Below are 26764 nucleotides of genomic sequence, written 5' to 3' on the forward strand. Positions count from 1 at the left end.
AGAATTTCGTCCCCAACGGCTACTTTTTCAGTGGGGCTTATAAATACAACCCCAACCGGCCATTTGAGGTGAGGGGAACTGAGGAAACATACCAAGGGTGTTGATACATCATTTTAGTGATCATCACTTGCATAGAGCTTAGTGATTCATTAGGTGATTAGCGCAGGTGCTTTGTGAAATGCTTAGGTTGATTAGACCATCGCTCATGCGCTTGCTCTAGGTTTAGGCCTAGTGTTTAGTGAGGTTTGCATACCTTTTACCACTCGGTGCTTACGCGCACCATTGTTGTACATCGGAGGTGCTTGTAGTCTTGCGAGATCACACTAACCGCGTTTGTGGTGTGGCCGCCACCGTGTACCGGAGGGAACAAGGCCCGCGGCGGTTCGGCCGGAAGCTTGATAGTGAAGACGGCGGGGAGCATCTGGGAGAGGCTTGCCGGAAGGCACGTCGAAGACCCACTTGCGTGTGGGGAAGGCCCGAGGCTATCCACGGAGTTTCCCGACCGGGAGCTTGGCCTTTGCGAGGGATTCCTTGCGAGGACTAGGGGGAAGCTTGCGCGCTTCTCGATACCTCGGTAAAAATACCGGAGTCGTTGACGGGAGTTTGTATATCTCTACCTTGCTCTTTACCTTCCGCATTTACATTGATTGTATTACTCCTTTTGCGGTAGAGATAGCAACACACTAGTAAAAAACCGTAATTGCACACTTAGATAATTTATCATTTATATATGTTTTGTTAAGGTTGAAAAAGATATCATAGTTTAGAGTTAGAATTTTAAGTTGTCTAATTTACACTCCCTCTTAGGCGTCACAGTCTCACTACACACTGGTCTGAGGTCTCCAGACTCCAGTTCCTGCGCCTTCCTGCTTGTTCAATTTTCTTATCTGTTGTTTAAGCAGCTGAAAATTTCAATTAGAAGTCTAGATCCTAGAAAGCAAATATTAATTTAGAGTTTACTGATTTACAGTGCTATTGGCTTAAATCTATGGATTGGGTTTTTTTATGTGACGTGGAAGTGAGAATACCCAAGTTTCGGATCCTAGCTCCGCCACTGGAGCGAGCCTTTTTTTTTAGTGGCCATTTTACAACTAAATGTAGAAGTAGAGATGATTTGGTGTTCCGTAGATGCACCGTACCAGCACGGCAGCACTCTAGCATACCTTTCTAATTATAAGATTTTTGATCCGGGGCAAAAAACCCTGTACCCCGGCCTTATTACATCAGATGAGCATGATCATGACCACATACACTATTACTCAGTTTTACATATGAAGATGAGGGTCTGTTTAATTGGCACGAACGCGAGCATTCTTCTCCTCCCAACAATATCTAAGCTTTAATTCGGTCCGTAGCGAAATGAAAGTACCTAAAGGCATGCCCTCTTTGGCACAAATCTCAGCTGCGATGCCGTTCAGTTCACGGGCCAAATCTTTGTCTGTCTCGATCCAGCTGTTGGGTATCCCATGGCACAAGGATACCAAGGCTTGGTACAGTTCCATTCCCTCTGTTGGTTGCTCATCATCATCCTTTGCCTGCTGACGATGATGAGAAGCGTTGGTCTCCTCGCCAATGGTGTCATCTGAAACAACACCTTGTTCTAAGTCGGTGCCGGCAGCTGGTGCCTGACAGTGTACGATCTTCTTTGCTTCTGTTACAGTTACAGCTTGCGTTGTCGACACACAGCCATCAAGTAGCTGTTTGATCACCTGCATCAGTATCAGTAGTGGCTCAGTTTCACTCACAAATTAAGGGGATCGATGATGACAACACACTGAATTGCATTGGCAGAAACTGAAATACCGTACCTCTGGCATTGCAAGACACATGGCTTTCTTGATTTCCTTGAGATATTCATCATCCTTGGTGTAATCCTGGCACAGGTCCTGCAGGACGCGTGCTGCATGTATCCGCCATGAAGCATCGTTTCCAGCACCAACCACCGTGCCCGTGAGGTTGCCCAGAGCAGCACCAGCCGCTTGCAACATGCTCGTGGTCGTGGCAGTGGCAGTGGCAGTGGCACCTCCTCCATGGTCCTCGCTTGGTTGTTGCAAAGCAGAAACCATGGCGAGCAGCTTCTCGCCTGCCAATCTTCTGGTGCAGCTTCTCTTCTTCAGAACATGGGTGGGACCCGACATGCCGCCGAAGTGTTTATCCGGCAAGAGGAAAATGTGCAGCAGAATCCCCATGAATATTATCGCTGTGTTGCCGCCGCTGCTGGTGCTGCTTCCACGGGACACAACAATGGAGGACGTGACCGCCATGGGCAGGCCGAGGAGGACCTCCACTGCCTGCCTTTTCAGCGCCACTTGGCATCTGGGGCACCCAAGAACAGTTTCGAGGGCGGCGACGGCTCCCGCCGTGTCGCCGGCGATCTGAGCCCGCAGCGCCTCTCCGGTCTCGCCGGGAGCAGCCGTGAGCCGGCTCAGGAGCTTGAGCGATTCCTCTGTTATCATGCACCATTCGTCGTGGTGGTCCCTGTGGAGTCCATCCGAGGCCAGAGGCCTCATGATCCTGGACACCTCGCCGCCGCCACCACCACCACCTGCATCTCGTGTGCTGCTGATGAACCTGCAGTTGTCCTCGCTGGCGGCCAGCGCCTGAAGCACGCGGAGGCCTGAGACCGACAGCCCGACGTAGCCACGGACGAGAGAGCGGCTCTTCTCTCCGTCACTTTCCGCCGGTCGTGGCGGCGCAAGTGCAACCGATCCGTCCCCACTGGCGCCGGCGACGCGCCGGCATGGTTTCAGGAGACGACGAAGAAGAGAGGGCGAGGGGGTGCGACTGCGGCGCACAACCTCCAGTATGTAGCGGCGTTCCTGCTCTTTCAGCAGCCAGTCTCGCTCGTACCCCTCGGGCAGGTCACGGTCCCGCTCGTACCCCTCGGGCCTCCAGCAGTGCTCCTCGAACGTGCCGAGCAGCGAAGAAGATATGCACCGCGTCGCTCCGGGGAACTCCTCCAGGCGGACGCTGCCGGCGACCTCCTCCAGTACCCTCGCGGCGCGCTGCCTCACCACTCCGCTGTACGGGCTTGCAGGACCGAGCGTCTCCAGCAGCCTGTGGGTCACCTGGCCGAAGGACGCCGACGCTGTGAGCAGCTGCTTCGTCATGGTTGCCTGTCCATGGAGCCACAGCCGGGTGGTGTTTGTATCGTCATCGTCCCGCTGGAGGTGGAGGATGGAGCCGAGGATGGTAAGCCCGGAGAGATACTTGCTGCTGCTGCTGCTGGTGGTGGTGGATGATGTGGATGTGGACGTGGGTTCCATCAGCAGCAAGTTCACAGCGTACGTGACGAAGTTCCTCCTGCTGGCGAAGGATGGGTCCTTCCTGCACTCCGTCACGGTCTCCTCTAGGTACTCGGACACAAGTTGTGTGTCCAGGCTACTGTCCCCAGCCACTTCTTTGGCCAGCCCGGTTCTCGCCAGCCGATTCCACAGGTCCCCGTAGACGAAGACGACGCCTTGTGCCACTCCCAAGGAGTAGAGGACGGTGAGCGCCGACGACAGGTTCAAGGGCACCTTCTTCTTGTCGTCGGGGATGCTGTCGTAGTCATCCACGCTAAGAAGGCGCCACATGGAAAGCCACAGGGAGATCCCCGGCCCATAGCAATACAGAACCGCTACTGGGTACAGCACAAATTCAGAAATTGCAACAAACTGAACAATATATACCACGAACCCTAGCACACAGCATGTGACCGACACGGCTTTCCCTTTCTTTTTCTTGGATGCCCTCAGGAACGTGGCGTCTACGACTGCCAGCGAACCCCTCATAGCATTCGCAATGTCACTTGTCCTTTCCCGGCTTTCCTTCATAACGAAATCGAAGACCCTGTAAAGCAAGACCATGTGTGTTAAATTGCAAGCTTCTAGATTAGAATATCAAAGACCCTGCTAAGGCCCAACGAGCTTTTCAAATAGCTAGCTGGTGTATAGGAGAGAGAGAGCAGAGAAAAACATAAAATATTACAACAGCCAGGACCACAGGAGTTGTGAGAGGATGAACCATCGATTTTTGTGCTAGACTATCTATTCTCATCTCGCTAGCTAGTTGCTTTTCTATTCCCTCTCCTCCACGTAGGGAGCAAGCTACCTTATCGGGATGCCCTAAGTACTCCCTCCGTTCTAAATTATGAGACGATTTGGTTTTTCTAGTATGTGCTTAGATATATACACTATGGGTGTGTTTGTTTGCCTACAAGAGGGCATGAGCATGGGTGGCTAGCTGCAACCCAAAGTGTCTCTTTGCCTGGGGGCTCACTGGTGGACTTGGGCTGCACGGTGCTTAAAACACAGTCGAGCCTGCAGCCTAGGAAACGAAAATGAGTTTCGTTTCTCCCGCGCTCGACTGGGCGGTTGTGCCCTCGGGCCATTTTGGCCGTGCCCGCGCGAGAATGGGGGCATTTCCACCAGTGATGTAGGGTTATACCTCCCCTTTTTATTCTTGGTTGTCGTCTCCTCGCCTCTTCCATTCCTCTCCGCTCGCTCACTCTCGCACTTGCCTGTGCGGTCCTCTCCCTTGTGTGGTGGCGGTGAGGTCGTAGACACCCTCATGCTGGTCGCGTGTGTCTGCTCCCTGTTCCATCTAGCTAGAGGTGTGGGGTGTTGTGCTTCTTCTTCTCGTGGTGGTGTTCGTGGAGACGGCGGGGGAGGGGGTCTTCTTCCCTTTCTCTGTTGGTCGCATCTTGCTAGGGCATGTTAGTTTGCCTGGACCGTCATCTTCTTCTTGTTTGTTCCTAGACCATCGTTGTCTTCTTATATTTTGTTCCATTGTTGTTCTGCGTCGTCTTCAACAGATCTAGACATCTTCTCACCTCGTTCATCTTGACGCTCATAGAAAGGTGAAAACTTCACCTCACTCCTTCTAATTGGTCTATTCATGTGCTGATATTCCTTGATTTTGCTTCCTCATGTTTCGATTTGGGGGTGTCGTGTTGCAAAGCATTGGGGAAAGTATTCGGGGGTGTGGATTTGTCATTGTTTAGGGGTAATCCTTCAACTGTGAGGCTCAATTTATGTTCATGTGGTTTTGATTAAAGATTTAGGGTTTACTGTACTATTGTTGTTGCAATTGGGGTCCTTGTTATCGTTTTTTGTTGTTGTTCTATGTCTATGATATGAAGGCTGAGCCTCAGGGTGGCTTTGTTTGTACAAGCAGCCGAGGCGATGACACCTAGTCCACCGCTTGGAAAATTATAGTACGAATGCAGAACATTTTGAGGTTAGCAACGCTGCCATGATCCTTAAGTCTACCTTATTCATTACTGCATGTAGATGGATGAACAACGATAACATTCGTTGATGGCATGTTAGGCTACTACTGCCATGGCTGTTGTAATGGTAGCATTCCTATGTTCTAGGCTAAAGAGGCATTGGGGGATGATGAACTAGTTGTTTATGGTCCTAAGTCAGAAGTAGATGGGCATAGGCAGAAGAACCTTGAATTAATTTACAAACTCAATTGATATGCTGAGTGTTTGGCAATGTTAAGGATGATTAGGGCACCTTTTTTGCATTGTACAATTATTTGATTAGGCAAAGTGACCTTGTACTAGATAGCATCAATTCGAGTGTAGAGGAACATGTCTCAATGTTCCTTCATGTTGTTAGTCATAATCAAAGGTTTTGAGTAGTTCACCAAAACTTTAGGAGGTCCATAGAAACTGTGAGTAGGCACTTCCACCAAGTGCTCTAGGCTGTTGAGGAACTCAGGAATAAGATGATCATGCCACCAAGCACTGAAACTCATCCTAAAATATTTGGGAGCCAAAGATGAAGTCCATTTTTAAGGTTATTAGTCCATGGGCCTAATGCTTTTCATAAGATCAATCCTTCACAATAATGTACTTATGAATATCCCATTCAATTTTAGGAATGCATAGGTGCCATTGATGGCACGCATGTGATGGCAAGGGTGCCTAGACATATGCAAGGTGCCTTTAGGGGTAGGAAACATAACCCCATGCAGAATGTGATGGCTACTATTGATTGTGGCATCAAGTTCACTTATATAGGTTCTGGCTAGCTAGGAGGGTTCTACCCATGATGCATTGGTCCTTGTTGATGCTACTGAGAGGAATGATGGGTTGAGGCTACCGAAAGGTAACTGAATTGTCAATGATAAACTAGTACATTTTTAGTTTTATCAGACAGTCATGTTAGTCAATGAAAACTTAACTTGTAGGGAAGTATTATCTTATGGATACCGATTACGCTTGCCCCACTGGATTCCTTCAACCTTATAAAGGAGTGAGGTACTGTCGGTGTAGAAAATAACCAACACGTAAATACTTGTAGTTTTGTCGTACGTTGTGATCAGATGTGGCCTAGCACTCAATAACACATGGTTTATACTGGTTCAGGCAACGTGCCCTACGTCCAGTTTGAGTCGGTCGGTAACTTTATTCCTGAGCCCAGGTGCTCGAAGTTTGCTGTGGGGTTACAAACGGAAGGGAGAAAGATGTGGGGTACAAGAGGTCCGGTTGGACTCTGGTCTGAAGGACCAAGAGTGACGGGAGCTCCGCTATGTGCTAAGTGTTCGAACGTATGTTGTTCATTGGGATCCTTGGTCATTCGGATCGTGTGTGTTGTTCGAGTTGTTGTGGACTGATTCCCCCCTTTGGGAGCGAGCGCACCAGCGCACCCCCTTTTATAGATAAAGGGCATGGCCTTACAAGTGAGAGAGAGAGTGTACGTATGCTAAGTCTCGTTGCCCACGCCATCGGGTACAAGATGGTTGTAGGCGTCCATAACACTATTAATGTTAGATGCATGTGGGAGGTTGTGTCTTCTTCTTCTGGTATGGTAGACGTCGGTGCCAGTCATACTGTTGATGCCTAGAGACATGCAAGGGGATTTACCATGCTCGTCTAGTATGGGAGTTTGCGGACGCCCACAACATTGTAGGACAAATGTCGGCACCCACAACACTGCTTGGGTTCGGACATGCCTAGAAGGTTACAGGGCTCTCTTCTGTCATGTCATGTTGGTACTGTCCTGTAGGTGTACAGGCAGTATTGCGGTTGACTTGAGTGCCCTGCCTTACTTGCTCCGTCCATTTTCTGGTCCTCACCGAGCGGGCGTCCCCGGTCGGTTGGTTCTAGTCGGCTGTGACTGCGCCAGTCGGAGAAGAGCTGTAAGCAGGGGTTCGGTGCATCCCCGGCCGGAGACGAGGGTCGGAGTTCAGAAGCGGTGTTTGGCTAGGCCTTCGATCGGAGAGGCAGGCCGGAGTCAGAAGTGAGCGTTGTTCCTCCTTAGCGAGGCCTTCTGTCGGAGAGTGGATCACCCTTCTGGCCTATCGTTTTGGTGTTTGGGCTGGCCCAGGAGTTTATGCGTCTTTCGCAACATCGTGTGCTGGGCCAAGCTTTTGCTAGGAAGCTGGTCTATGAGAAACCCCAGGTTTATGAACCCGACAGGAGCCCCCGAGCCCTCGAGCCCCCGGGTGATTCAGGTAGAATCATCTGGGGGATTTTTTTCTTGACGGCGGGTGCGCACGAGCGCACCCGCGGGTGTAGCCCCCGAGCCCCTAGGCGATTCGGGTAGAATCGTCTGGGGGGTTTCGTGTTGCCAATGGGGGAATTTTTATTTCATCAGCTGGTGCGCACGAGCGCACCCGCGGGTGTAGCCCGCGAGACCCCGGGTGATTCGGGCAGAATCGCCTAGAGGTTTTTGTCAGCGGGCATGAGTGTGTGCACTTTGGTGGGTGTAGCCTCCCTTTTCCAGTTTCTGGCCCATCGTTTCTAAGAGCGTGGTCCCAGGCATTTGGTCGCGGCCGAGGAACTGACGGAGTTTCGTCTACCAGGGCGTCAGGCATGCCGAGGGTTCGGGCAAATTAGAGTCGCAGATCTAGGAACCAGGCGAGTCGGAGTCGCTTACCAAGGCGTCGGACGTGCCAAGGGATCGGACAAGACAGACTTGTGCATCCAGGTGTCGGGCCCACCAGGGGATTGGGTGAGTCGGAGCCGTGGATCCAGGCATCGGGCGCATCGTGGGATCAGGCGAGTCAGAGTCACGGACCCAGGCGCAGCCGAGGCATTTAGCGTAGCCGACGGATAGTCGCAGGATCGGGCGAGACGGACTCGCGGACCCTAATGTCGGGCACGCTGAGGGATCGGGCGAATCAGAGTCACAGATCCAGGTGTCGGGCGCCGAGGGATCGGGTGAGTCAGAGTCGTGGATCTAGGCATCGGGCGCGCCGAGGGATCGGGCGAGTTGGAGTCGCGGACCCAGGCACAACCGAGGCGTTGGGTGTCTTAAGCCCCTGAGCCCCAATGGGCTTTGGTAGGGGTCGGTTGAGTTTTGTGCGTTACCCCGTCCGTGGTTTCTCACAATCGAAGGGGCTGAGCTAACGTTGCTTGCCTCGATGGCTCAAGTGACGCGCTCAGTGAGCTCGCTAACGGGCACGTTTGAGTGAAATCGGGGTCCGTCATTTGTGATAGGGTCGGCATAGCCCTCATGTGACATTCCACTACTCCTTAACCTGCAACCCGGCAGATGCCTGGGTCGTTCCGAAGACCGACCCGGGTTGCCCGCTGGCCTCCCCTCAATGAAGATTCTGTGGGTTTGGCTGAGGTTAGGATCGAACGAGAAGGTTGAGATGACCATGTCTGCTTCGGAGCAGACTGGACAAGGGCCGCTCGGGGCTCATCTGCGTTTTCTCCCCTGGCTCTGTTTGACGCGAGGCGGCCTCGAGCCCTTCGTGGGCCAGCCTTCGAACCCCGATCGGTCGTTGCTGATGTTGAATGAGGCAACTGCCGCTTCGTGACGTAACACGGAGGATTGTAATGCATTTAACTACATATGCGATGCCTCGGATGTATGGAATGAATGAATGCATGTATAGATGAATGAATGATTATGTAAAGAAATAGTGGAGGTTGATAATGTTACCTTGATGACTCGAGTGACGGGGTTTCAGGAGCTCCTATCGGATATGTCCGATCAGGATCCGCGCTCGTCGTTCATGACGGAGTCAGCATGGCCCACATGGGGCGTCCCTCTGCTCCTTACCTATCTCTCGGCGTTCGCCTGGGCCGTCCGATTGACTCAGAAAGCCCATTGGTCTCTCCTAGCGGAGATCCCATCGTTGGGCCTTTCCAAGTCCCGCCTAGGAAGGCGAAGGGCCACCTGCGCACAGTGGCTCCTTGTTTCTTGCGCCCGGCGTGCGGTAGTGGTGGGCCATACCCAGGCCACATCTCGTCTGACCAGGCGCTGTTTCGTCGGGCAGGGTGCATCCCATCGGTCCAGGCACGTCCCATCGTATCCCATCCGCATTGAATGGGGGGAGGAAGAGGGTTTTTCGCCCTCGTCGTTTCGCCTTTCCCCAATCGCTGCACCTTTCCCAACTGTTGTGCCTCTTTCTTTAAGTAGGGGACGGGTGATCAGCCGCGGTGACCAACACAAAGTTAGACAGTCGGCGACGATCTTTCTTATTTTTTAGCCTCTCTGCGTGTAGGGGCCCTCATCCTAATCCTCGCGCTTGGCCTTGCCTTTGTCCCGGCCTCCGTTGAAGACCGCTCCGATCGCCTCCTCGCCAGAGGCGTGGTTTGTGGCGACGTCGAGTAGGTCACGGGTGGTACGGGGCTTCAGGCAGCCAAGCTTGTGGATTAGAGACTCGCAGGTTGTCCCGGAGAGGAACGCGCTGATGACGTCTACATCGACATCAGGGAGGGAGTTGCATCTTTTGGAGAACCTGTGGATGTAATCTCGTAGGGGCTCGCTGGACTCCTGCTGGCAGCTCTTGAGGTCCTAGGAGTTCCTAGGACGGACATACATCCCCTAGAAGTTCCCAACGAAGACCCTCTTGAGGTTCGTCCAGTCGTAGATGTTGTCGCGCGAGAGGAATTCAAGCCATGCTCGAACTTGTTCCCCCACACAGATAGGGAGGTACTGAATGCTGAAGTGGTCATCATCCACTCCACTAGCTCGGCAGGCGAGCCGAAAATCTTCAAGCCAAATACCGGGGTTTGTCTCCCCGGTATACTTGGTGATGTTGGTAGGGGGTCGAAAGCGCTATGGGAATGGCTCTCTCTAGATGCGTCGGCCAAAGGACCGTGGTTGTAGGCTATCCGGGCTGGGACTCCGGTCGTCCGGCCGGCAACCACGCCTGGGGTGCGTTTTACCGCTCCCCACGATGGCCCGGCGGGGGTCTGTGTCGCCTGCCCTCATGGCCGCCTGATGGACGTCATCATCATGCCGAGCCTGACGCCGGTTGCTAATTACGTTGCAAGCGTCTTGGTTTGGCCTGAGCCACTCGCGCACAGGCGACCGGTGCGGAGCGGGCGCTAGGTTAGGCCGAGGCGTAGCTGTGGCCTCCTGTGCCACGCTCGGCAGCTATAACGGTGAGCGGATGGAGCGATTCGTCTGGTGCGTCCCCACTCCCCTGGTGGGGAGAGAGGCCGCGAGTTGGTGTCACGATGCAGAGCTCTCCGATTGTTGAATGGCGGTGGTTTCCACCAGTGCCCGGAGGTTCCGGTGGATCGCCTGTTCCTGGGGGTCGTTCGGCTCGAGATGGCCACGCAGAAGCATTGTCATGGCGGCGATGTTCTGACCAGCCCAAGCGAACTATGGGGGATCGTTCCCCCCGTACATGATGTTGCGCTGGACCTAGCGAGCGTGACCCCGAGCGCCGCTCGCCAGGTTACGCGCACGGGGCGTAGCGTGGTGCGCCGAGCGCACCGACGCAGGTGGCGGTTGGTTCTACCATCGTTGTAGTAGCTCCTCGCCGTGCTCTTGTGCAAGCGCGAGGGTTCCCGCACGAGGGTCTGGAAGGGTGTGAGTCTGCAAGGACTCCGCTACCATCGGCGGCTGTCTCGGAGCGTCCGCCATTGCGCACTTCTAGGACGGACGGTGGCTAGGTGCCACGTCACCGATGCTGGAGCCATCACTCTCAATCTCGTCATCCAAGAGATCCTGGAAAGTGGTGGGAGCATAGCTCGCCATTCCCATGAATTCGGATGTAAGAGTGGGCGGGGCCAGTGTCCTTCGAAACCCCCAAGCGTACGTGTCTGCGGGAAATACGAGGCCGTAGAACTGGTCATACGATGGTTGCGGTGCGGACAGTGCGGTCCCTCCTGATAATCGGTGGAAGATAGTAAAAAGCGAGTAAATAACATGTACATTACTCACAGCGGGGTTTGAGCAGAGCGTTTGCTTTGAATGAAGCATAGACGCCTGGTTGTTGAAGTCGTCGTGTGTCCCAAAGCCGATGGAGGGCGCCCCTCCGACAGGCGTCGGAACGAGTGCCTCCTCACGGAGGTGTAGTACGCCGAGCTGGTCGGCGACAAAGTCTAGTCTTCCAAAGAGGAAAGCCTGGGACGGCTCGAAGGCGGGTGGAACCCACGTCCCAACAAGTGGGAGTGCAGGAAACTCCGACGCGCCAAAGCGAGTCGTATCGCTTGAACCCGCAATGGCGAAGGTGGCGGAAAAGTGGACCATCCGATGACCAAAAGCGTGAACATACAGCGTCTTCCCCACGGACAGCGCCAACTATCGGTGCAGAAAATGACCAACACATAAATACTTGTAGTTTTACTGTACATTGTGATCGGATGTGGCCTAGCACTCAATGACACAGGGTTTATACTGGTTCAGCCAATGTGCCCTATATCCAGTTTGAGTCGGTCGGTGACTTTATTCCTGAGCCCAGGTGGTCGAAGTTTGCTGTGGGGGTTACAAACGGAAGAAAGAAAGATGAAGGATACAAGAGGCCTGGTCGAACTCTAGCCTGAAGGATCGAGTGTCGGGAGCTCTGCTATGTGCTAAGTGTTCGAACGTATGTTGTTCATTGAGATCCTTGGTCGTTCGGATCGTGTGTGTTGTTTGAGTTGCTGTGGACTGATTCCTCCCTTTGGGAGAGAGCACCCCCCTTTTATAGATAAAGGGGATGGCCTTACAAGTGTGTGAGAGTGTGTACGCATGCTAAGTCTCGTTGCCCACGCCGTCGGGTACAAGATGGTTGTAGGCGTCCATAACACTGTTAATGTCAGATGCATGTGGGACGTTGTGTCGTCTTCTTCTGGTATGACAGACGTCGGTGCCTGCCATACTATTGATGTGCAAAGACATGCAAGGGGTTTTACCATGCTCGTCTGGTATGGGAGTTTACGGGCGTCCACAATACTGTAGGGCAAATATCGGCGCCCACAACACTGCTTAGGTTCTGACATGCCTGGAAGGTGGCAGAGCACTCTTCTGTCATGTCCTGTCGATACTGTTCTGTAGATGTACAGGGTACCGTCCTCGGTATTATGGTTGACTTGAGTGCCCTGCCTTACTTGCTTCGTTCGTTTCCTGGTCCTCACTGAGCTGGCGTCCCCGGCCGGCTGGTTCCAGTCAGCTCTGACTGCGGCAGTCGGAGATGAGTTGTAAGCAGGGGTTCGGTGCATCCCTGGTCGGAGACGCGGGTCGGAGTTCGGAAGCGGTGTTTGGCCAGGCCTTTCGGTCGGAGAGGCGGGCCGGAGTCGGAAGCGAACGCTGTTCTTCCTTAGCGAGGCCTTTCGGTAGGAGATTGGATCGCCCTTCTGGCCTATCGTTTAGGTGTTTGGGCTGGCCCAGGAGTTTGCGCGTTGTTCACAATGTCGTCTGCTGGACCGAGATTTTGCTGCAAAGCCGATCTATGAGGGACCCCGGGTTTATGAACCCAACAGGTACCATTTATCTTAGTATGGGGGAAACATCATTATCCTACAAATGTAAGGGGGTTGTACAACTTTAGGCATAGTTGTTACAACTGAGAGGGCTTTCAGTTCATTAAAGAACCACTTTCGCATCTTAAACAACAAATCCTTTCACCCCTATAAGACCCAAGTGAAGCTTGTTGTATTTTGCATAATTAGATCCTCAACTTCGGTACTGATCCTGTCATTCCAACTGAAGATAAGATGAGTGGGTAGTCAATGCACTAGCCCTTAATGGTGGCCAACCTATGCATGAGCCGCAAACCCATGAGGTTAGTGGTATGCAAACCCACGAGCTGCAAGGAAATGGCCTTTTGGCATGTCTCCTAATCTTTCACCCTCACAGGCTGGCTTAGGCCCACTAGGCCTGCTCTGCCCGGACTGCTGGCCACCCTTCCCTGACATCCTAACCCTCACGGATGCGATGTGACTCGGACTCACACTCACGACCCTAGACTAGCGAATAGCGGACTCCCTAGCCCCCTCGATGACTCTTTAACCCTAGGCGCAGGCGGCGGTTCACCGGTTGGAGGCGGGAGCGGTTGCAGATGTGGGTGACGACGTGCGTTGGTGTGCGACAAGCTGCACAGGGAGTACGGGCCTGCGGAGGCCGAGGAGTGTGGCTGCGGCCATGGGCGGATCCAAGGGTATTCCCCAGTATTCCTGGGAATACCCAACTATTTTGGTACACCTTTATGTATATATGTATGTATACTTGTATATACATATGTATAATGCAATATTCTATAATACTTTTGCTCATTCTAGCCCAAAACAGCTGAAAAAACGGTCTTTCAGCCTGACTTCCGCAGTCTCCACTGACCACTCTTCACTTGTCAAGGCTCCATGTTGTTTACCCTTTTGTTTATGCAGCTGCAATTTTCAACCAAAAATATAGATTCTAGAAAGCATTTTTTTTAATGTGGAAGTAGGAATACCCAAGTTTAGAATCCCTGGCTTTTTTTAATGTGGAAGTAGGAATACCCAAGTTTAGAATCCCTGGCTCCGCCACTGGCTGCGGCTTCGCACCTAGGTCCTAGATAGCTAGGCTGGAGCCTGTAGGGAGACGGCGCGGAGCGGTGGGAGGCGAGCTGGCGATCGGGCAACAAGGGGCGGCCGATGACCCAGCAAGCGGAGGCGGTGGCCTGTCGGCCAGGTACAGGCGTCCAGCCCACGACTTAGGCCCAATACTCTAGTGAGGATTTAGTGAATAGTGATTTACATTTTACAAGGTGAGTTGTTCACTTGTTCTTTTTTTTGCGAACAAGTTGTTCACTTGTTCTGCAATTTGCAACTAGGAGTCTATAAAGCAAAGATTGGTTGAGGATTTATGATTTATTTACGGATATTTGATTTACAGCGCTATCGCTATGGTTTACAAAATGAAGAACAAACATGTATTTTGTAAGTCCTTTATTATTTATTAGTTTATTTCAGGCATATTTTAGAGCTGAACATATTGTTATTTGACTATTTTGTGACTTTAATTATCAGTAACGTACTACTTTGAACTGAATTTTAAACGTCTGAATTATTTTTTTAAACGTGGGAGTGGGAATATAAGGAGTCGGTTCGCTTGCTCGTATATAATCATGGATTATAAGTTGAAATAGTATTTTTATATCGTCCCAAACCATCCGACAGTAACGTTTACGACGAAATGAATAGCCTGAAGGTTGAAATTCGGGCTCCATCGCCGGTGACACATGCTTACTCCAGTTAGAACAAGTCGTATCCAGTGATAACATGGAGTTCAATTTAAGATATATTGGGTTTCGTGTAACGCATTTGCTAGTAACCAATAAGCAGCCTGTTCGCTTGTTGGTTTCAGCCAGCCCAAACCAGCCAGCCAACAGTGTTTTTCTCTCACAACAAACCAGCACCAGCCAGCCCAAACCAGTCTAGAAACCAACCAGCGAACAGGCCGTAAGATCAGTCTTAACGAGACTTTTATCTGAGTTTTATTTGCATTTAATACTGCAACACACGAGCAGATTTTATAACTTGGTAGATTAATTGTGAAAAGATAGACAGATGAGAGAGTTTCGTAGAGTTTATACTAACATAAAAGCCTAAGGCGAGAAACTAACCTTACAGTTTGAACGACCGTGATGAAGGTAAGGCACCAGAAGTCATATTTCCCGAGGCTGGCGACGAAGCCACCGAGGAGGACAACCGTGGCCCACGTAGACATCAGGAATCCCAACCCCCGCACGATCAGATTCAGGTAGGCCATGAACATGGCGTAGCTGTTGATTTTCTCAACTTCAGGCCAACTGGAGTCGTCGTCGATTGAATTCAGGGCGGCCATTGTTATCGCTCGATTTTGCTTCACCCCGGAAACACACAGGTTTCTGTGGCTTGCTTGTCAGCAAGCAGGTAGCTAGCTAGACAGCTCTGCGCGACAGAAAATGGCTTCCATCCACGAGGATGGATCGGAGCAGTAGACTCCAGAAAAGAGCTGATAGCTTGGGTTTCGGAAATGGCGTGGTTTGGTTAAGCTTTGCGTCTTGCTCTGCCTGGACCTTTTAAGAAGGGGAGAAGGAAGTCTGCCATGATTGAGACAGCTTTAGGAGTGCTGGGCTCAATTTTTTATAATTTAGTCTTTTTTTTAAGAAAATTTACGTTTATTTTTTGGTTGACTTAAACTCATTTTTAATCCTAAAGGTTGAAGCCAAGACGGCTGAGGTAACATATCTTGACGCTATAAATTTTGGCTCCAATATATCTGACCGTACACAATAAGACATTCTAAATGATATTCACGTGACCGGTACCTATCTATATAATAACATACGTATGCCTCCAAATCCTATCTATACTTTATACACAGTAATAAAGAGAAATTTCCGCCGTTTTTTTAATCCGTTTTTTAGATGGCCTAATAATCAAGAGCCTAATCAAGCGGTCCGTGTTTGACCACGACAAGGAGGCGGCAACATGTACTCCGTATCTTGATGAGAGAAATAAATATCATGATCAAATCTCTAGATATGCATGTGAGGACAGCTAGATATCACATGTAGCCGACCTCAGCTGTTCGCACGCCACCACGCCATGTGAGCCCTACCTTTCTGTCGTGTCGTGCACGTCGTGTGCCCCCACCTCCCTCTCTTTTTCTCCTTCACAAGCAGCAGCAAACACAGCACACGACAAACACACACGCAGCCTACGCACACTCTTGATAGCCTTCTGCGCGCCAGAATTCACGGGTCTGAGGTGGCTCGTGTGGCTGCACTTCTCTCTCGCGCTATGAAAGGGCGCCGTGGTGAAGAGAGAGAGGTGGGCCCCGACAAAGGCGACGTTCTCGGGCGGGCGCGCGCGTCGGCCGTCCCCATCAATCCATGCGGCTGCGCGGGTCGGGCGGGCGTGCCCCTACAGGCTCGATCGTGCTGTCCCATCCCGGTGATGGCATCGCAGCGGCGTGATAAGAAGGCATGGCGCGTTCTCTGTTACCATAAAGCTCCACACTAACCGCCTCTTCGTCTCGTCTTAAATAATAGTAGATTATTTACTACTAACTAATTTAAAATAAGAGAAAAATATTATTCTAATTTATAATATGTGATCGTATACCAACATGCAACCATTCGGTCTGTTTGGCCAACCATCTTGCCCTTTTGATTTGATACTTCCATTCCATTCCATGTTAGTACTAATTGATTCCCTGTACCATGTTTGCCATTACTGTAACTCGTCGCTTGTCACACAGTGATTAGCTAAGCCGATTGACCAATCCAGCATAACTCGTCGCAGGCATGGACCATGCAGAACAGTACACTACACTGGAGTTTGACAAGAAACAAAGGCAGGCACCGGTATTTTACCATAGGAAAAAAAATCACTTTTGCCGCATTCATATTTGACCCTGTATAGAATCAATTATCATGTTCGCTTAACTTATAAGTCGTATTTTTTCAACCAATAAATAATATTTTTCTCAATAATAAATTAGCCAATAATATTTTTAACCACTTGAGAGCCAAGCCAACGGTACGTTGATGGATGATTGCTGTGCTTCGAAACTGCACCACGTATCCTTTGCAATGAAGAGAGACATAGAAGCCAGGCAAAAGAATCGATTGCGATTGCGAGAGCTCATGCATACGCATAGTACTGCAGATCAAATCGATGACAGTTGCAGCTAGGCGTCTGTGGAAACATGATCAACAGGTTGAAGAACAGTTGGGTCTAGCCGTCTAGGCTGTGCGCGCATGTGACGCGCGCCGCACGCGCCAGGTCTCCCGCGCGAAAACGTCGCCTTTGTCCGGGCCCCACCTCTCTCTCTCCTCGTTTGGCCGCACATTTTGAATCCATACTCAGCACTGGAATACATGGCTTTGAGTACGACATCATGTATTCTAACATCCAGGTACCGATCAAATGAATACTCCGTACCACCTAGGATGTTCTGTCGTGCACAGCCAGGTACCTCGAAGACAAGATCTATGGCGTCGAGACGTGTTACCTCGACACTATAAGTTCTGACGTCGACCTCGAGAGTCTAAAGATGAGTTCAAGTCTCCCCGAAAACCAAAAGTAAATTTTCTTAAAAAAAATCAAATTATAAAAAAATAGGGAGAAAAGACTCCTCGTCCCGTACCCACGTGGAGATTTTCTTTTATTTATATATATATACATTTTTAACTTTGTTTTTTTACAAAAATAAATATCAATGCCAAAATTTTATAAATATATAGTATACTTTTGCAGCTCTGTACATAACCTTTTTTAAATTCCTTTACCCTAGAACCAATGACATAGGGGCCTTCAAAAATATTATAATCTTCTAAATATACTATCTTTGTCCTGAAAAGAATACAACTATGAGTTGCGTTCTACAAAAAGTTGTTCATGTTTGATTAAATTTCTAGTGAATAATATTTGCATTTATGATTTAAATTAATTTATTATAAAAATACATTTTGTAATTAATATAATGGTGTTTATTTGGTATAATAAACATTGATATTTTTAATCTATAATTGGTCAAACTTAAGGTACTAAAATGTGACATTGTGTTAGAATTGTATTCTGGGCAGTATGTTAGAAATCTAGCACGACCACTTTGATTGTATTTGACACACACTTTTTGCAATTTTGAAGTTAATATTCTTCCCATAAAACAATCTTTGAGTTTTTGGCTTAACCGTTAAGCTCCAAAATGTTTGCCAATAATTTAAAAAACGTCTACAAAAATACTATCTTATCATGTTTTTTCTTAGCATACATGCTCAATCGAAATAAAAAAATCTTTAATAAAGTGCATGCTAAAAATTAGGTTTTGTTTTAATATTAAAGTAAGTTTAAATGTATTCTAAACAAGCTCAAAATTTTGAGCATGTATGCTAATAAATTACATGATAAAATTCTATACTTTCTAAATCATGAATTTAGATAGTTTTTTGAAATTTTGAAAAAAATACTTTAGACCTAAACAAGTAAACCGAAAACTCAAATATAATATTTTGAGAAATATTAATTTCAAACCACATAAGGTACAATGCAAAATACTGATAAAATGACTCATGCTTGATTTTTACATTGACTAGATAATGCCCGTGCGTTACACCTGTGTCATGATTTTTTTTTGTCTACATCTACGTTGACTGATTTATATAAAAAAAACTACGAGACCCTACCAGATTGATTGGAAGGAGACGACATGAGGGCCTACTATTCGTGGGGAAGCGGTTTGCTCATCATTTTGGATTAAAGCTCAGTAATTAGACGTGGGCCTCCAAGGACTTTTATTTCTGACGTAAACATGTGGATCCGGTTTGGACGCGAATGCATGAGCCATGAGTGTAGAATATGATTTGTATCGGACGTGAACATGTGAGCAGAGATTGAGATTTGGTATCACCGAGTAGACGATGCAGTCTTTTAGGTGTAGAGATTTAGGTGTGTGTCTCTTTATATAAAGATGTAAATGCGTGAGCTCTGAGTATAGAATGATTCATATCCGACATGGATATGTGAGTAGAGATTGAGATTGGTATCGCTGAGTAGACGATAATATTACGGTCTTTTTTGGTGAGATTTATGTGTGCATTCACATGCATGTTTGCCCTCAAGATTTAGAGTCCACCCTCCTTTTTAGTTTTGACCGTCCACGTGTGCAACAGGAACTATTTTATTTAATATAGGAGTAATATACGTGGAGCATTGATAATCTACGATTGACTGGAGGAATAGATCATTCCGAGGACTCAATCGGCGGTAGTAGTTTCTTACCGCCGCCGCTCTAGTTGGCGAAAATGTAAAACCCACCGAGTGCCTGTTTAGTTTTCAAAATTTTGTAAAATTTTTTAAGATTTTCTGTCACATCGAATCTTTGGACGCATACATAAAGCATTAAATATAAATAAAAAATAAAACTAATTACACAATTTAGACGAAATTCACGAGACGAATCTTTTAAGCTAATTAGATTATGATTGGACACTAATTATCAAATAACAACGAAAATGCTACAGTACCATTTCTCAAAATATTTCGCCAACTAAACCAGGCCCGAGTTAGTTAGCGGTAAAATGTGTATGTTTACATTTTTTTTTGGCTTGGTCATTTATTTTTAGATTTTTTTTAAAAAAATATATAGAAACAAAAATTCCCGAGTGGACAGGCGGGACCACCCGTCGCACAATTTTTTTTAGATGGAACCACCCGTCGCACATTGACAGGTGGTCGCTGGGTCTAGTACAACTGGGCCACAGGCAGCACACACACTACCCGGCAGCAGGCCAGCAAAGATCACGACGGGCAATATGCCAACGCCTAAGCCCAGCGCACCACCAGGAATCATATATAGGATAGGACTCTCCACTTAGTACTGGAGTATGTTTTAGAAAAGGGCCGTCCACTGATGCGTGGTACCATCATAAACAGTGATGCGTCTTCATGCTTAGTGCTGCACTCGTCCAATCAGCGTCACCTAGTGCGTGATTTGTTGGGCCCTGGGCGTATTTGGTTTCCACTAGCACTAGGTGCCCGCGGCACGCAGTCGAACGCATTGCATTGTTTGTTAGGGCGTCTTTAATGGCAATTTGCAAATAGCTAACTCAATAAGGCTTAAAAAAAACTCCGTAGTGAAGAGTTATGTAGGCTTGAGAGAGTTATTGCTAAGGGATCGTGCTAGACTTGCTATTTGGAAGTCGCTAACTATTTAATCTCTCTCCTTAATAGTAAATAGAATTCTTCCTATACTAGCTATTTGAATTCATTTGGGACTCCCTTAGACTCGGTTTGGTAGGAAAAAATAGGTGTAGCCTGCACTACCGGAAGTAGTGGCTTTGTTGAGTGCCTGTGGCACTCAGTAAAGCCCACAAAACACTCGGCAAAGACTCAGCACACGGCATCTACAGTGCCGACGAACGTCTCTTTGCCGAGTGTTTTCTATCGGGCACTCGGCAAATACTTTGCCGAGAGCTGAAACCAACGCTCGACGAAAAAAATAATGTGACGGTGCGGAGACGGTCACGGCGCATTTGCCGAGTGTCCCGGACCTAACACTCGACAAACCTGTCTTCTTTGCCGAGTGTTAAATCCCGGGCACTTGGCAAACCTGTCTTCTTTGCCGAGTGTCAAATACTAGACACTCGGCAACGAGTGGCCCAGAACGTACAAACGTTGGCTTCTTTGCCGAGTGTCATAGCACAGACACTCAACAAAAAAGCCATTTTAGTCCCAGAATACACAGGAATTTACCACGTGTCCGCTTTGCCGAGTGTTTTTACCCTAGCACTCGACAAAAGGCCTCTTTGCCGAGTGTAACACTCGGCAAAGCGACCATATATTCCATATTTTTATTGTTCGGTCACGTATAACGTACCCCACTCAAATAAACATTACAAGCATCACACATAGTTCACAATAAAGCATCATAGGCAGTTCATATAGATATACCGACAACACATAAATATAAATAAACTTTAGAATCACTAGTAGGTTCATTCACAACCACAAATAATCATAAGTAGTCACAGGTAATCCACAAATGCAAATGCAAATAAAATCACAAGTAGTCACTTAGGCCACGGGTTCCACTGCGACCACGCTGGGTCATGAGGCTCATTCGATGCCGCCGAATGATTTTCCACAAATGAGAAGAGATTGCATGTGTGAGACAAGATTGAACAACACGTTTGGTCTCTCTGCTACCTAACTTGTATAACTCTTACAACTATCAACAATATCTTCTCAGTTGCATTGTGCTCTAGTATGATTGCTTAAGTACTAGTTGATAACAAACATATAGCATTAGTCACTAAGTTTCTAGCGTCTGGGCATCTTTTGTAAGATTGATTCTGCATAAACTAAAAACGGTGATTATAATGTTGTAAAGTGAATCACAGTGCCTGAAACAACATTTAGAGCAGGTTGAGGAGGAGGGACTAGCATCAGTGACGGAGGTTGACCTATTGCAGCGTAAACACCCCTCATGTATTCAAACATCTGCAACCGCTCTGCCTCCAACCTCTGCTGCTCTGCCTCTGTCCTCTACCGCTCTGCCTCCATCTTCGCCTCTAGCTCCTCTCGGCGCCTCGTTTCTTGTTCTAGCTGAGCCTATAATATTTCATCCCAATATTACAATACAATACAAAAGTATATAAAAAACAATGAACGATGAATAAAACATAAATAACTTGGAGTGTGTTCATCTGGAACCATGTAGAGTCCGACTGTGGGCGTATCGTCGGGCTAGAACTTGTGCTCTGTGCTCGAACTAAGAGAGAGTGGGAGTACTGACCGTGTCAATTGTGCCGTCGCCAATCTAGAACCGGCCATGCTTCTTGCCTCCTCCCGTCCTCATGACCACTTCTCCATCAAGGTCATGGACGCTCGGATCGTACTCTGGGCCATGGACTGCCCTTGCCATCGATGTGTATCCATTGAGGCGGCTATGGACGAACTTGTTGCTGTACGCCGAGGGCGGGTCCTCCGGGTTGTAGGCGACATCGACCGTCGCCTTGCCCTTGTGAGCCAAAGCATATGCCATGAACTAGGAGCAAGACTCGCCACCATGTGCCGCCGACTACACAAAAAAGCAATATGATTAGAAATTATGCAGAGTTGAGCGTTAGAATAAAGAAATGAATTCGCGTACCCATCTAGCCGTGTATTCTGAGAGGTTGAGGTTGCCTTGATGGTGTGGTACACCCGGCATCAGCAAACGCTGCTCCCAACAAGCGTTGTGATTCTCCTCCCACGCCCACCACCTGTCCACCATCCGGGCCTAGCACTACAGATCGTAGGCGCACCACCACGGAGGCACCTACGTCATCAAGTATATGACATATAAGAAGATGAAATTAAGCGTAATTAATCTCAGAAAAAATAAGTATTAATGTTCTATATTTACCTTCAGATATTGTTCTGGGGTCAGCCTCATGGTTCTTGCCGCACTTTTAGGGAGCCTCACTCTAAGAATTTTCACGTGGTATTGGATCACGGCTAGGATGTGCGCCTCGTAGTGTATGTCCTTGGCGGCTTTGTCAGCCACAGCATCCACCTTGGCCTCGTATCCCTCCTCACATCTAAAGAAATCCTGCATATAGACGCGATGTATCCATTCATTATTTCAAGAATGTCCAATCACTGCGATGTATTGAGCAATGTAGTGCGGGAAAGACTTACCCAAAGCTCGGCTTTGACACGCTGCGCCTTGTCGACGCATACCCTGCCATCCCGATCAGGGACGGCGGCATAGTGGGCCCACGTGTAGGCCAACTCGATAGTTCTGCCGAGTTGCACCAAGACGGGGAACTTTTTCTTGATCAAAAGACCAAGAATGCCGTTCACATGGCGTGCGTGATCACCCCACTGACCTTCCTCCAACCTCTGCCCAAGTGATTAAGATAAATTATTAGTTTCTATTGTAATTTTAAACATATCAAACGAAAAATTAGTGATAACATCTAAAGTTACTTACTTGTCTCCATCGGGTCGAATCAGCGGACGTCTCTCAAGAGATATCGGTTGCCTCGGGAGGGTCGAGGGACCTCGCAACCACACACGCGACGAAGTAGTGGAAGAGGTACCCCCTGTCTCCTCCTCCACCCCTACCTCCTCCTCCTCAAATGATGAGTGAGCGGAAGGTAACTCAAACGGCGACGAAGGTACAGGTGACGGTGGTCTTGTCTTGCCTCCACCCTTCCCTCGACCCCTGGGTCTACCCCGAGGTCTCTTCCTGGACCCCTCAGTTGTATCGGGCCCTTTACGCGTCGCTGTCGCTTTTGAGTAAAGCGACGTTATCCTCTTCATATCGTCCACCATTGTTCAATCACCTACGATTAAAAAGAGTAAACCAATTAACACAGATTATAGATCAAAATAGATGCAAAATAAACAAAACATACTTAGAAAATAACATGGTATGATAAATAATAAATCAATTAGCACGGATCATACATGTATTAGAAATAATCATCATGATCGGGATTAGCTGGAAATATAAATCAGTTCTTGGAAATATAACAGAAAATAAAGTAATAAACTGTAAAATAGTAAACAAATACAACACTGGTGTTTGGTGATGTCTTGTTTGATTACCTTTTTGCGTGCATCATGTCCATCAAGTGCTGACTGCGAAGTGCAAACTGTAATCAATGAGTAGCAGATTGGATCCATGACTTGCTAGGAGAGCATGCTCACCTGTGGTTTAATTTATGGGAGAAAAAAAAATCAGAGAACTAGTAAAGACGAAAGGGAAAGTGGAAACTCCAAAGCAAGAGAGTTGTGAGCTTACAGGCTCGATCGTGGGTATCTACATGCTACTTCAATGGTTCCCGTTCAACACTTGCTGTCTCTGCTTCTTACAAAAACAAAGCATAAGCGAGAGAAAACAGAAAGAGATGAGAGTGGAGGCAGCACACGTTCACCTGTAAGTGGCTTGTTGGGAGAAAAACTCTAGTAAAGAGGAAAGCAAAGTGATAAGACTGAACCCACTGTGAGCTTTCAAGCATCTGACGCTTTTGCCAAAAGAAGAGGATAACAGAGGGGCTTAGTGGCTATCGATTTGTGTCTGAACGCTATCTGGAGTCAACGGTGCGGCCTTCCCGTGTATTCTTTGCACTGATTTAATTTATTTCAGGCTAGAGAAAGAAATTAGAAATTGGACAGCAATATAACATTCATCAGACCATCACATCGAACTAAGAATAAAATATGATCGAACATCTAGCAATAGCAGGTACTATCCAGATTCAGATATGAAAGTACACAAGAGTTTATTCTGCTTCCAATCCCAGTAGACAAAATCATGTTAGCATTTGCTATGTAGCTTCATCCTCATTTGACACATCATATGCTCCAAAACATGTAACTATTTCATGTGAAAACAGATGGAGGTGTGCTAAATAAATGATGCTCACACAACGATATCAAATTCCAGTGCATTCAATTAGCTACAAAGTACGAAAGTAATGCCTTAAGAGCAATAACATCTTTATGTTTCCATCAACTATTATGGGGTACTAACATTGACACATTGCTATGTTAGTGTCACCAGATAAGGTAATGTTGCTAAACAGGGTGCTTACAAAATAATGTTGCAATTATTAGTTATTCTAGAATCCCAGGGTGCTTACCTGATCGAGGCGCAGGGAGCGGCGGGGCCGGGGCCAGAGCAGGGGGCCGACGGGCACAGCGTAGGGGCCGGCGGCCGCGAGGCAGGGCGCTGGGGTGAGGGTGCACGGGGTGGCGAGGGTGGCTGCGCACGGGGCGGCTCGCCTGCTCCTGCTCAGCTTGGGCGCTTGGACGAGCGCGAGAAGGGCACGACTGAGCGGGGCAGCCGGTGGAAATCACTGGAGCGGGGCTAGCTTGGGCGTGGGGCCGGTGGCGGCGCGCGGGAGGCCGGGCGCCGGGCGCGGGAAGCCGACAGCTAGCGCGGGCGCGGAGACGGGGTCGGCGGCTGGCTGCGTGTGTGTGTGGGCACGGGTGTGCGTGTGTGAGTGTGTGTGTGGCCAGGGCTGTGTACGATGGAGGTTTGCCGAGTGTCCGCGATCTAGCACTCGACAAATCCCAGGTTTGTCGAGTGATAGATCGCGGGCACTCGGCAAACCCATTTTATTTTTTATTTTCGAGCCATAAACCACTGCGCGTGTGTGGGCCGTGATGTGGTTTGCCGAGTGTTCCTAAGTCTGACACGCGGCAAATCCTAGTTTGCCGAGTGTCAGATCATAGGCACTCGACAAATGTATTTTTTTTTCATTTTCCACCTTTTCCATAACATGTTTTTCTCAATTTGTTCCAATATACTTTGAAAATACCTTCTCAAATTCACTGAACAATATATATTTGATTTTTCTAGGAATATTATTTGATTATTTCATGCAGTTATAGCTCAGATTCAATCTATATCAATTAAAATCCTATAATTGCATTTATTAAATTAAAATTATCAAACGAATCCAAAAAAATACCAAAATTTTACATGAATCAATATATATTCTCTATTGCCTATACAAAAAGTTTTGAAGTCAAACTCCAATTCGACCATCACTTTGACTCCAAATCCTACCGAATCATTCTCAACGCTTCGATTCTTCTTCTGAGATACTTCGATTTGTAAACATCGTACGTGACAGATTGTGCAAAAACTTCTCAATTTTTTACCATGGCCTCTATGTATGATATCATGAGATCTTGACAAATCTCATGATTTTCAGACTTCGTTTGCTTTTTTTAGAATTTAAAAGCCATTCGGCAACATGTTCATGGTCGTGTTTCCTGAACAAGATCTTCAAAATTTCTTTTTATTTCCTAGGTAAGGCCTCACACCGGACTCAATAACATGAATATCTTTTTTGTACTCATTTTATTCTATTATTTGAATCACTTGCAGTTCAAATTTGACTTATACCAAAAAATTCCTTGAAAATCAATAAATTAATTAAATATAGCAAACAGATCTAGAAATATACCAAATCTTAACATGGAGTACCACATAACTTATGTGGAGAGTAGAAAAAGTTTCAAGGTCAGAAGAGACAAAAAACTTATTATTTCATGCAGTTATAGCTCAAATTCAATCTATATCAATTAAAATCCTATAATTGCACTTAATAAATTAAAATTATCAAACGAATCCACAAAATTACTAAAATTTCACATGAATCAATCTATGTTCTCTTTTGTCTATACAAAAAGTTTTGAAGTCAAATCACAATTCGATCATCACTTTGACTCCAAATTCTACCGAATCCTTCTCAATACTACGATTTTTCTTCTGAGATACTTCAGTTTGTAAACATCGTACGTGACGGATTGTGCGAAACCTTATCAATTTTTTACCATGGCCTTCATGTATGATATCATGAGATCTTGACAAATCTCATGATTTTCAAACTTCATTTGTTTTTTAGAATTTAAAAACCATTCGGTAACACGTTCGTGGTCGTGTTTCCTGAACAAGATCTTCAAAATTTCTTTTTATTTCCCGGGTAAGACCTCACACTGGACTCAATAACATGAATATCATTTCTCTACTCATTTTATTCTATTATTTGAATCACTTGTAGTTCAAATTTGACTTATACAAAAAATTTCCTTGAAATTCAATAAATTAATTAAATATAGCATGGAGTACCACATGTTGTATGTGGAGAGTAGAAAAATTTTCAAAGTCAGAAGAGAAAAAAACTTATTTATTTGTCGAGTGTAAAAAAACACTCGGCAAAATTATTTTCTTTGTCGAGTGCTAAAGGAAAACACTCGACAAACTTACTTATTTGCCGAGTGCCACTAAGAGACACTCAACAAACTCCTAACGATAGGCACACTAACTAACGGATGTCCATGTGGCGGTTTTTACCGAGTGTCTGTGTTTTGTCGAGTGTTTTTTTCTAGTTTATCGAGTAGTCTTTTTTTAGCACTCAACAAAGAGTTTGGTATGCCGAGTGCCATTATTTTACCGAGTGTGGTTTCTGTTTCACTCAGCAAATAACTTTTTTGTCGAGTGCCTGATGGAATGCAGTCAAGAAATATTTTAGAACTCGGCAAATCACCTATTTTCGATAGTGCTGCCTGCACTGATGCCTCCATGGAGTCGCACTTAGATGGAGGTCACGTGTCTCAAGAAATCCA

At 47.5% G+C, this 26764-nt stretch overlaps 1 protein-coding gene and 1 long non-coding RNA gene across 3 annotated transcripts; both read right to left on the reverse strand.

Annotated features, from left to right (window-relative positions):
• Positions 1–1040: 1040 nt before the first annotated feature.
• Positions 1041–15188, reverse strand: LOC136508026 (uncharacterized). Of its 2 annotated transcripts, none has more exons than XM_066502631.1 (3): positions 14767–15188; positions 1809–3831; positions 1041–1709 (listed from the first exon to the last, which is right to left on the reverse strand). In XM_066502631.1, exons 1-3 carry the CDS (start codon positions 14985–14987, stop codon positions 1290–1292), a joined length of 2664 nt encoding a protein of 887 aa, XP_066358728.1. In that variant the 5' UTR covers positions 14988–15188; the 3' UTR covers positions 1041–1289. The 2 variants fall into 2 exon arrangements, with proteins under 2 accessions (XP_066358728.1, XP_066358729.1); XM_066502632.1 differs by having other exon boundaries at positions 14772–14944.
• A 5579-nt stretch (positions 15189–20767) lies between these two features.
• Positions 20768–23642, reverse strand: LOC136509584 (uncharacterized). Its single transcript, XR_010772380.1, has 8 exons — positions 23427–23642; positions 23231–23332; positions 22611–22965; positions 22316–22519; positions 22041–22226; positions 21786–21953; positions 21429–21713; positions 20768–21244 (listed from the first exon to the last, which is right to left on the reverse strand). It is a non-coding gene; the product is annotated as an uncharacterized lncRNA (long non-coding RNA).
• Positions 23643–26764: the final 3122 nt, after the last annotated feature.

The sequence above is a fragment of the Miscanthus floridulus genome, chromosome 15 (genome assembly GCF_019320115.1).
Source record: "Miscanthus floridulus cultivar M001 chromosome 15, ASM1932011v1, whole genome shotgun sequence".
Lineage (NCBI taxonomy): Eukaryota > Viridiplantae > Streptophyta > Magnoliopsida > Poales > Poaceae > Miscanthus > Miscanthus floridulus.

Coding starts and splice junctions, on each gene's coding strand:
- LOC136508026 (XM_066502631.1), bottom strand. CDS start 14,987: ATGGCCGCCCTGAATTCAATCGACGACGACTCCAGTTGGCCTGAAGTT. Junction 3,832..14,766: donor ACGGTCGTTCAAACTGTAAG/GTTAGTTTCTCG, acceptor CTTGCTTTACAG/GGTCTTCGATTTCGTTATGA. Junction 1,710..1,808: donor TGTGTCTTGCAATGCCAGAG/GTACGGTATTTC, acceptor ATACTGATGCAG/GTGATCAAACAGCTACTTGA.